Source organism: Aricia agestis, chromosome 22, assembly GCF_905147365.1.
Source record: "Aricia agestis chromosome 22, ilAriAges1.1, whole genome shotgun sequence".
In the NCBI taxonomy this organism is placed as follows: Eukaryota; Metazoa; Arthropoda; class Insecta; order Lepidoptera; family Lycaenidae; genus Aricia; species Aricia agestis.
In genome coordinates, this window is record NC_056427.1 from 7545259 (window position 1) to 7557387 (window position 12129).

The 12129-nt window shown below is 33.9% G+C and overlaps 2 protein-coding genes across 6 annotated transcripts in view; both read right to left on the reverse strand.

Moving 5' to 3' along the window:
- LOC121738200 (zinc finger protein 260-like) overlaps positions 1–12129 on the reverse strand; it is a 190336-nt gene that overhangs the window by 121170 nt on the left and 57037 nt on the right. Inside the window, exons 6-7 of the mRNA XM_042130119.1 lie at positions 10193–10358; positions 4968–5253 (exon numbers count right to left, since the gene is read on the reverse strand). Coding sequence (XP_041986053.1) covers positions 4968–5253; positions 10193–10358 — 452 coding nt within the window. The remainder of the gene's footprint in view (positions 1–4967; positions 5254–10192; positions 10359–12129) is intronic.
- LOC121738206 (zinc finger protein OZF-like) overlaps positions 1–12129 on the reverse strand; it is a 137480-nt gene that overhangs the window by 17600 nt on the left and 107751 nt on the right. For 2 of the 5 annotated variants that reach the window (XM_042130148.1, XM_042130145.1), the window contains exon 2: positions 10529–10562. The exons of 2 other annotated variants lie outside the window; for them this stretch is intronic. In XM_042130148.1, coding sequence (XP_041986082.1) covers positions 10529–10562 — 34 coding nt within the window. Of the gene's footprint in view, positions 1–2228; positions 2385–10528; positions 10563–12129 lie in introns of those variants that run through there. One more of the 5 variants, XM_042130142.1, reaches the window with a different exon arrangement.

Here is a 12129-nt window from a genome sequence, read left to right on the forward strand (position 1 = left end):
TATCAACAGGCAATAATTAAATAAAAAGTAACAAAAACTAAAAATTCTCTTTTAAATAACAGTGTTAATAAACTTTGCGCTTAAACTTAGATAAAAAACAATTTAAATTTTAGAGGTAACTAAAAATCCTTTTTTTTTTAAAAGCCTTGTCAAATACATCGACTGATTCATTAAAAGCGTAAAAAATACGCTGCCCCCTCATCTTTAAGTTAGGGGCAGGTAGTTCTTTTATAACCTGATCCCACATGATAAAAGAAATATCGTCATCATTAATTTTAAAATTCTCTCCAGTTTCATCACAGATTTTACGAAATACAACTTGAACTTCATCATTTTCCTCATCTTCAACACCTATGCGCATTGCAACATAACGGTAACCTGTTTTCCTATCTTGAAGCTTAACCAGCACAAAGTCTCCATTGTAGAATTTTTTTTCCCAGATGTTGAGGGCTTTGGATCTTCTTTGTGCAGTCTGGTTATATTGCTAGGCACAGAATGTTGTATTTCTTGAGACATAATACGTTTTGGACATTCGAATTGCCTGCGCTCGCCTGTTTATATTTTGAGGAGGCAGTGAGCCTTCATTACCCGAACATGGTGGTGTAACACAAGCATTAGTTATATGTTGAGTGCTAAACGACGTCTACGAATTTTTGCTTTATCTCTCCATATTTTTCTAGCCTTCCGCTGCTCTCTGGGTGTCATTTGCTTCACAGTCTTAATGGTTCCTTTATCTTTCTTCTTCTCATATTTTTCCCTTTCCTTAACTTTTTGTTGGGCGTACTTATCCGTGTCACTTTTAATCTTTTGGTATCGTAATCGCTCTGCTATCCTCTTCTTTTCAAGCCGTTCTTCACGCGTCATTTTTTTTCGAGGTGCTATTTTTCTGTAAAAAACCGTAATATTGTATTGTAACGCTTAAGATAGACATAACGCTAAGTAAAGGTTTAGAGAAAACTAGAAGTATTAATGGAAACGCGTAAAATGTATCTCCCCTGGACATTCAATCTCCCCTGCCTTCAAAAGAGCCAGGGGAAATACGCCAGGGGAGATATATTTTCGATAGAAATCTAAATTAGCCGTAAAAGTGTTTCTCGCACATAATTCATAAACAAACGTAACAATGTATTCACTATTTATAGTAAATGTTTAAGTATATGTTAGTATTTTAACAAATAATTACAAAGTAAAACTTACCAGAGGAAAGACTGCATTCACTAAACACTTCTGCGCCCAGCACGTGGCGTGATCAAAATGGCCGACAATATGGCCGCGCAGTTGCTTGTGCGCCGCTTGTTGCTAACTTCACGTTACACACTATGTATTCAAGGTCACAAGTTCTACAGACTAAGAAAGCAAAACTGATTTTTGAACGAAAACAAAAGACCAGGGGAGGAGACACGAAACATGGTGGACAATTTTTTGTGTTAATATATTTTTTTAAGAATTGCAATATAAGCACTTTTACTTGTAAGATACTATTACTAAGTTGACTGTCTTTATAAAAGTAACGATGTTAAATTAATTATTGAATTTTAATACATTAATAATTACTGATTTACAAATAAAGTTGGTTGGGGGACAGACCAGGGGAGAGATATTTATCTTATATAAGAGCTTATTGTGACTTTATTACGTACATTTCTGCAATAAATATAAGTGACCACATCGGAAACATTTAGTTTTAAGTGATGAATAGGTTATTTATGAAGTTTATTTAAAATTAAGTATTTTTTGTTAAATTAATTATTGAATTTTAATACATTAATAATTACTGATTTACAAATAAAGTTGGTTGGGGGACAGACCAGGGGAGAGATATTTATCTTATATAAGAGCTTATTGTGACTTTATTACGTACATTTCTGCAATAAATTTAAGTGACCACATCGGAAACATTTAGTTTTAAGTGATGAATAGGTTATTTATGAAGTTTATTTAAAAATTAAGTATTGTTTGTCGTTGCCGTCGAAAGTACCTCTTAACTTAGAATAACCCATACCGTGTATCTAATAGATCGTTTTTCGATCATCAGAATGAATCAAAACTTCTAGTAAGTAGCCGATATATCGAGCGGAAAAATCCGTAAATGTGGTGTTTGGTGCCTCGTACGGTAGACGAAATTCCGATGATATATTTTTACTATTTCAACAAAAGGAGTTTTGATTGATCCGGATTTTACTGTAGGTATTTGTCACAATCTTTTGGAATTGAAAAATAAGTTTAACCTTCAATTCAGCTAGTTTCTCATAAACATTTTGCAGATCTGTACCGTAAATGTTGATAGTTCTTTTATTTATAGATAAGCATATAGAGCAGCAAGTTTTTTGTAACATATTATTATTGTGATAACTCTGGTAAACACAGATATTTTGTAAAAATATTTTCGAAACTCGAAAGCTTTCCAAAGTTATTCACATAATTTTTCCTCTTCTTCTTTTTTGTTTACTTTTTTTTATTATGGCGCTCGGCTATAAAACTAAACTATGGCCTGTGTCAAGTAAATGGCGGGAATATTTAAAAACAAAACAATAACCTCATACCCATAGACTTATAATATATACTGCTCATACCCCCTTACTAATAAACGTCCCTTATAGCTTTGAATAGCTATACAGTGTTTTGTTCCTGTCACACAAGGGACATTTTTAATTGGATCGAAGAAGACAAAACACTGTATAACTATTCAAAGCTTATACAGCGTTTATTAGTAAGGGGGATTATGTTTAGCATTCTTTTACTATTTTAAGGTCAAGTCCAAATTTTAGCCAACATCTAAATAAATCAATGCAGTCAAGGATTCAAGTGAAGTGGTATATCAATAAGATTTAGAGGTGGGTGGTTTTGATGTTTAATTAGTTGTACTGTGTACTGTTGATTGAATTTTTTAAATACGCCTAAATGCAAAAGATGTGGTTTAGATTTATTATAAATTTCTAAAGTGCTTATTGTTCGTAATTAAAAAGTTGAAATTTTCCATTCTTTTGATGTGTATTAATTAATTTTATTCTAAACATACCTGTCTACGTCCTTTACATTTTGACGGTCGGGTCCTAAGCCCGTCAAAGTACGAAGGGAAAATTCGCAACATATGGTAATAACAAGAATGTCAATGGAAGGGCGGGGCGGGGCCGGGCCGCGCATGTGTCCATATTTTGTGGTGTTTGGTAGGATAACTTTCGGAGGCTATTTCTCAAAATTTTAGTACTGAGTGATTATAAAAGAAGAAATACGTGTATTTTTATTTTTAACAAGGATCAATATATCCAAATTTGGCAGGAAGGTTAAATTTCACCCTGTATAACTAAATGACACCCGCAACTCGGTTGCGCCGAAATCCGTTTATCTCGCGGGAACCATACATTTTTCTGGGATAAAAAGTATGTTATGCCCTTTCCCCGTACTCGAAGTATCTCCATACAAAAATATTTCAGTAGTATCGGTTCAGCGGTTTAGGCGTGAAGAGGTAACAGACAGACGGACAGACAGACGGACAGACAGAGGGGCGGACAAACCGACAGACACACTTTCGCATTGTGTAATGTAGGTACAAAAGGCAATTGTGAATCTATTTACAGTTAAATTAAAGGGAAACACCATTAACTGTTAATTGACATGATATTTAATTGAAAATAAAATACTCTCCACCAAATCACCAACAGCGCGAAAGTAGTTCCGAGGTGGGTCATCTTGTGTCATAATAATAATATGGCCGGCGCTAAGCCAGCGAGCAGACACGAATTAGCTGCGAAATTTACCAAAAGACTCACTGAAATTCACGAACTCTAGTTTGGCCACTGCTGAATGTTTCGGCTAAAATGGCCGGAAACCGGAAAAAAATTTCGGTTGGTCATGATAAATCACAACATTGCTATGTTGTATGCCTCCGTGATCCAGGGGCAGGTTGGCTCCTGACTTATTGTAGGGATCATGTGTTCAATTTCCAAAATATTTTTTTTTCAAGTTTACAGATGCTTATAAAAATATATCGTTTTTAACTCAAATGGATTTGTGAGTGTTGGACTAGCTGTTTCTTCACTGTAAACATCTTCGAACAAATGCGACAGCTAAATGGTTTCTCTCCTGTATGAACTCTAGTGTGTACTATCAAAGCTTGTTTTTTAGTAAATTTACTTGGACAAATATCACAAATAAATGGTTTCTCGCCCGTATGTTTTCTTGTGTGTACAGTCAAATATCTTTTTGTAGTAAATTTACTTGGACAAATGTCACAGCTAAATGGCTTTTCGCCTGTATGCACTCTTGTGTGTTCAGTCAAATGGTGTTTCCTTGAAAATTTCTTTGAACAAATGTCACAACTAAATGGTTTCTCTCCTGTATGTTTTCTTGTATGTACAGTCAACTCTCTTATTGTAGTAAATTTACTTGGACAAATGTCACAAAGAAATGGTTTATCTCCTTTATGTTTTCTTGTGTGTAGAGTCAAATCTCTTTTTGTAATAAATTTACTTGGACAAATGTCACAAATAAATGGTTTGTCACCTATATGTACTCTAGTGTGTAAATTCAATTTGCTTTTCATTGAAAATTTCTTTGAACATATGTCACAACTAAATGGTTTCTCTCCTGTATGCACTCTAGTGTGTACACTCAAATCTCCTATTGTAGTAAATTTACTTGGACAAATGTCACAACTAAATGGTTTCTCGCCTGTATGCACTCTTGTGTGTTCAGACAATCTGCTTTTTGTAAAAAAATTTTTAGGACAAATGTCACAACTAAATGGCTTTTCGCCTGTATGGACTCTTTTAATATGTACATTCAAATAGCTTTTCGAACAAAAATTCTTTAAACATATGTCACAACTAAATGGTTTCTCGCCTGTATGAACTCTTGTGTGTACAGTCAAATGGTCTTTACTAAAAAATTTCTTTGGACAAACATCACAGCTAAATTGTTTCTCGCCGATATGTATTCTTGTGTGTATGGTCAAAGTGCTTTTTCTTGAAAACTTCTTCGAACAAATGTCACAACTGAATGGCTTCTCGCCAGTATGAACACTCATGTGTGCAATCAAAACTTGTTTACTTGAAAAGTTTTTGGAACATGTGTCACAGCTAAATGGTAGTTCCGCTGTATGAGTCTTCATATGCCTCAGTAATTGTCTTCTTGTCGAATAGTTCTTCAAACAAATATCACAGGTGTGGGGTGTCTTGCTGGACTGTGCTGCGCTGGCATGGCCTCGCCCCTCGCAGTCATCTGTGTTGGGTCGCTCGTCCTCGTGTTTTCTACCTGAACAAATATTGTCATGTGATACTGAAACAATCCATATGTACCAAGAAATTGATTCCTAGGCAGTTGACGGACCTACGTCCTGTGGTCGGTATATGTCAATTCAATGTTGCTGTGATCGGTCGGATGGGTTTGACTTAACACGACCAAATTACTTAGGTCCGCCATCGGCCTAGGAATCAACTTCTCTGATAGTACATCACTCGTTTGAGCATTACACCAGTATACAATTAGTAATAACATTAATTCATATTTGAATACCCTTACAGAATATTTTTAATAACGTTGCACTTACCTTATGTACACAATTAAATGGTTTATCAATCAGGGAAACAGTATTGTAACGAGGTAATACTGTTTTTTTTTTTTGTTTTTTTTTTTATTATAATATTGGGGCCGTCTATGGACTGTTCGTCCATATCCTCGTCCATAAGTTCATATTGTCCATAGGAAATCGGAAAATAATAATATGTAGGTAATCGGTATATATATATATATATATATATATATATATATATATATATATATATATATATATATATATATATATATATATATATATATATATATATATATATATATATATATATATATATATATATATATATATATATATATATATATATATATATATATATATATATATATATATATATATATATATATATATATATATATATATATATATATATATATATATTTATAGAGGATAGACTATAGAAGACGGGATTTAATGTAGGCATTTATCTCGATATCAATAATGACAACAGGCATTCACTTGAAATTTTCACAGAATCCTTAATTATATTATGTGTACTTTAATAATTAATAATTAAATTAGAATATAATTAAAATTTAAGGGGGACTCCCATGCAAAAACACAACTTTTGGCCTATTTTTTCTCTATAACGGTACGGAACCTATCGTGCGCGAGTCCGACTCGCACTTGGCCGATTTTATTGTAAACATGGTATCAAATTCGGGCAATCTATACAACAAAAAAAGACTTTTGAAAATCTGACCACAAACAGCAAAGTAAACATAAACTCCTCCTTTTTGAAAGTCGGTTAAAAAAAGTATCTAAGATGTTGACCAGGGATGTAAGGTATCATCATGCCAAATTTCATAGAAATCGGTCCAGCTGATTCAAAAATTAGCCTGTACAAACAGACAAACCGACAAACAGACAGAGAAACAAAAATTTCAAAAACAGTTAAAATGTGTTCTATTACTCTTCTACTATGCCTCTGACTCGTTTTTTCGAGTTTATTTTCAATGTACAAAAATTTTACCTCTACTATTTTATAATAAGTATAATATATATATATATATATATATATATATATATATATATATATATATATATATATATATATATATATATATATATATATATATATATATATATATATATATATATTTCCGATTACCTTAGATTTTATGCTGCTCCACCCTTTGCCTTTAGATGTTGTGGCATTGGCTTGGTGGAGAGGGGTCACTCAAGCTGGGTGGAGTTTCTAGGGTGTTAAAAAGATATCGTTCTGTGTCGAATCTACCCGCCATGTGGCTTATGACTTTATCGTTCCTGTCTTTTATAGCCATTTTTATATTATAATCCTTGGTAATACTCAGTTGTCTGTATGTACTCAAAGTTATGTCTATATGTATATATTACGCTCAAAGACCGAAAACGCTCAGTGAGCGAAAAAATGGCTCACAGCGCGTTGTGGTCATAGTGAAACGAAATTCACTATGACCACTACGACCAAGACGTGAAATTCGCTTCGTGGCCCTAATAAAAACGGTCACGACGCGTTCTGGTAATCACAGAAATACCACATAGCGAAATTCGTGTCGTGGCTGACGTGCTATTCGACCACAAGAGTTGTGGTAATCGAGAAAAGCCATGTTACGCGGTGAGATATTTATATATATTTATTAGCACCCAATTTTTTTTCTGGATTTAATTAGAAGTTTAAATATATTTAGTACGTGTAATACACTTTTTTTACAACCCTGAAATCCTCCAAAACCCTTTTATTTTGGTTACGACGAGTGTTAATCTCTAAAAACTTTGCAAAAATCTTATAGTTTTATTTAGCTTAGCATTCTTAGCAAAGCAAACTTCAATTTTTAAAAATTGTGTTTTTGGTTAATTTTCAATGTAAACAATCGGATAAGAGACATTAAATAACAGGAACAAGAAAAAAAAATTCTGTTAATTAAGTAACTAAAAAATTAAAAGCACTAACAATTTTTTGGCAAACTTTGCAAATTATAGTGTAAAAAAGAGAATGACACCTCAAAAACAAAAATCCATTCACTATTACAATTTTCGGAGGTTAAAACCGCTGGCGACTTCACTATTAGTAAAGTTAGTAAATCTTTTAAAGGTAATTAAATTTTTAAAAGTCTTTACAATAAAATCCCAGAAAACGTTCAAAATCTTTCCATTTTAAAAAAGCACTCAAAGAGCTTTTGAATTGGGCGTTCGCGCGTTGGCCGTAGATATTTAAACGTTGGCCGACGCGTTTGCGAGCTTGCCGCGCGGTGTCGGAAAGATCAAATGACCACACATAGGCCGCGCGATCAGTTCGCCCGGAGCGGCGATGAAGTGTGCACGTTTCCTTCTTGTGGCAAATTAACATCTTACTTGACGAAACGGCGAACAATATGAGTATCGAGAAAACATTTAATTTTTTTGAGCTAGATTATAGTAAAAATTGCCTGTGGAATCAAAAAATCATATCAAAAGTGCTACAAAAATAAGGTTCTTGGACATGCTATTTTTCTCACGTTGTTTTTAGGGTTCCGTACCCAAAGGGTAAAAACGGGACCCTATTACTAAGACTTCAATGTCTGTCTGCATTTATGTGTGTCCGTCTGTCTGTCCTTCCATCTGTCCGTCTCCAGGCTGTATCTCAAGAACCGCTATAGCTAGATTTCTGAAATTTTCACAGATTGTGTATATCTGTTGTTGCTGTAACAACAAATACTAAAAACAAAATAAATTAAATATTTAATAAATAATAAATATATATTAATCATGATAGTTGTCAAAAATAAAAAATACTAGCGATTTTTGTTAATACCCCTTTGGAACAAAAAAACAAAAATATGTATCAAGATTTATCCGCTAAGCTACTAAAAAATGTGGATGCATTACGCATCTATTGAGGCAATAATTATTAGTAGGTAGTGCGCAAAACGCACGAATTGGCAAGTGTTTAATTCATTGTGCGCGGTCCGCTGTGGCTCGGCGCATCTCTATAATGACGTGAGTCTCACGTAGGTACATACTAAAGACGTATGCTACGAGTTACGACCTATGTTTGGAAAATGCTTACCTGAATACAAAAAATATCAGTTCTTAACCTAATTTGTATTTTTTTCCTTTAAATATGTTTTAGCGAACGTAATCAATAAAAAAAAATTAATAATAACCTAACCAAAAGAAATAAAATACAGATTTTCTTCAAAATATGTGCGAAAAGTTTGTGCTCCATTTTCGGAAAAGTTAAATAAGTAAGAGCTAAAAAAATTTTGCGCATTAACAATCAGAAGTTAAGGCTAAGAAATAATTTTAAACGTCCTATTTAAGACCGAAAAAATAGGAACGCCATTTATCAGGTACCTACTGCCGAAGCATACAACAGATGTATGCTCATCTAGATACAAATATAATTATTTTTTATGTAAATTATATATTTTTTCCACTTATTTTCTTTTCTTGGAATATAAGCAACGATATAACGAATAAAAAAGTGATAGTATATTTTATTATTTTGCTACATAACTGAACTGAAAGAAATGCAGGTTTTCTTCAAAATTTATGAGTGTAACTGAAGTGGTATAGAATAATTTAAAAATTAAAAAGCACAACTTTTCAATAAGTAAACTTTTTTATGTAGCTACACATTCCTTTATTTTTCAATTTTAATCCACTATTACGGAAATCGGGGGTTTGCATGATTTTTACGCTCTAGGCACTCCACTTTAAGTCTAAGGGCCTGTTTCACCACTCACTGATAAAGTGCCGAATAGGCTATTCACAACTTTTTTGACAGATTCTCCATACTTGATCTGTCAAGTTAATTGGTGGATAGCCAATACGTCACTTATCAGGAAGTGGTGAAACAGGCCCTAAGTCTACTAAGTCTGTATATTACTTATATATTACCTTTAACTCTTGGCTGACCCCCCCAGTCCTTGGGATCTTCTATGACCAGGTGTGTTGTTGGACTTTGGTGGACATATTTGTTAATATCACTTTGAGTTAATCGCACTATGACTACTCTAGGAACCTTCTGGTTTTGCCGAGTATAAATACTATCCACAACTCGTGAATCTTGCACGGTTTTATCATTTTCATTTAGATTGGTAGTTATTGCTTCCTTTACTTCATAGTCAATAGTGTTTTCTATTACTTAAAGCGTAAGAAACAAAGTTAATAATAATAATAAATGATGAAGTATGTGAAGACAGATGGATGGATGTTCAACTGTCATGTAGAAACTATGTACTATCCATAAAGTTAATATACCTAGAAGAATAGAGCTACAATCTCGAGCTTTCAAACGAAACCGAAATTGGTATACATCTGTGTGAAAAATATGTGTACGTATACACTTACACAAGCATGACTGAACATGACGTCTATGAGATTAAATTTGTCAACGTGCGGCACGTGCCGACTGGACGTCAAAAAAAGAGTGCTGCTGTCATGTATCACACGTTTTTTTTTACCACGCAGTGTTACTGATAGTGACATCTTGCTTGCTCAGGCCTTTGTTTCTCTATTCCGCTGGGTATATTAACTTTATGGTACTATCTTGATGGTTAAATATTATATATTATACGGGAGATTGATGTATGTTTAATTAAATGATGTTCTACTTCCATCCGCCCGCCTGAAAAAGTCACGTCGAAATATACTCACACTCCCTACTCTCTATTTCAGCTTTTATGGGCACATCATCATGTTCCATGTGTCTGTCCTGGACATCCTCAAATTCCAGAGGCTCCTGTTTGGCTAACACAACATGGTCCTGTACAGTTTCATTTTCAATATTCTGTGTTGTAAGATGGACTAAAGTTTTTGGTAACTGTAACATAAAACATTATATTTAATAGCAATTTTATATAAATATTTCCAAAAAGTTACTTTATACATAACATCATCATGATTTGATGCTCATTTTTAAACTTTTAGGTACCTGGTTACTGCTTGTTATGATGTTCTGAACGTTGGCTACTTGTTGTAGTCTCGCACGACATATGTAGCATAGAAAACATAACTCTGCTTTTGCCTGTTCGGAAATAATGACAAGATAGATAATATGTTATATAGTACTAGATATATACAATGTGTCCCGACACTGGTGTCCGATCCTTTTATGTCATGATGTATGGCATATTTTATCAAAAAATTGGCTTTCAAATTTTTTCTCTCGCTCAGTTGTAAAATGGCAGCCATTTTAGTTTTTCTCGGGCTTTCACACTAATCTGACCATTACTTCTCAGTTCTCATGTAAATATCCTATGAAGATAAAAAAAGGTCTTATTTGATAGCTAAACTTGTGTACTACGCTCACACAGGCAATGTCACAGGCGTTCCTTCTGTGCTTTTGAAACAGTTTAGTAGATAATAGCCTAGTAAACGAATGCCCAAAATGGGGGTCTGCTTGGAAAAGTCGAAAGCAGAAATTTTAACTTTGGTACTTTGTTGGGCAAAGAAGGCCCTGTTTTTTGCTTACTCATCAATAACGGTGCTTCGTACGAAATTCTCTTCTACCACATAATAAAAGCTAATTAAATTCTCTACAACTTCGTCCTTTACACTTTGTATCTATCTCCAATCATTGCCTCGCTATGAATTTCTAAAATTGGCCGATTATCAAAAGTGTGTTTTTTAGGGTTTCGTGCCCAAAGGATAAAAACGAGACCCTATTACTGAGACTTTGATGTCTGTCCGTCTTCCTGACCGTCTGTCTACCCATCTGTCTGATGTAAGAACTACAATGCGAATTAATTTTTATCGATATTTTCATGGAAATAAGATATTTCCCGACATCAAAATGTAGCCTATGTCCTTTCTCAGGCTCTAGAATAACAGTGTACAAAATTTCATTGCAATCGGTTCAGTAGTTTTGGCGTGAAAGCGAGACAGACAGACAGACAGAGATACTTTCGCATTTATAATATTATATTTAATATATTAGTATGGATTTCTCCAAAGTGATATTAAACGAAAAAATCAGGCAAAGGTTCGATATTCAACATTTTATTGTTTTTTGTATGAGAAAAATCAAGTTTGTTGTATTAGAGCCCCCCTAAAATATTTAATTTATTTTGTTTTTAGTATTTATTGTTATAGTGACAACAGAAATACATAATCTCTGAAAATTTCAACTCTCTAGCTATTATCGTTCTTGAGTTACAGCCTGGAGACAGACAGACGGACAGACAGAAGGACAGACAGACGGACAGACAGACGGTCAGGAAGACGGACAGACATTAAAGTCTCAGTATAGGGTCCCGTTTTTACCCTTTGGGTACGAAACCCTAAAAAACACACTCGGCCAATTTTAGAAGCTCATAGCGAGGCAATGATTGGAGATAGGATACGAAGTGTAAAGGATGAAGTTGTAGTGAATTTAATTAGCTTTTATTATGTAGTAGAAGAGAATTTCGTACGAAGCACCGTTTTTGATGAGTAAGCAAAAAACCAAAAAACGGGACCTTCTTTGCCCTTCATCGGGCTCACCTCGGATGGGGTCAGGACTTTTAGTATGTTTATCTCCTTACTAGTCTAAACAAAGTACCAAAGTCAAAATTTCTACTTTCGACTTTTCCATGCAGAATCATTTGTTTACT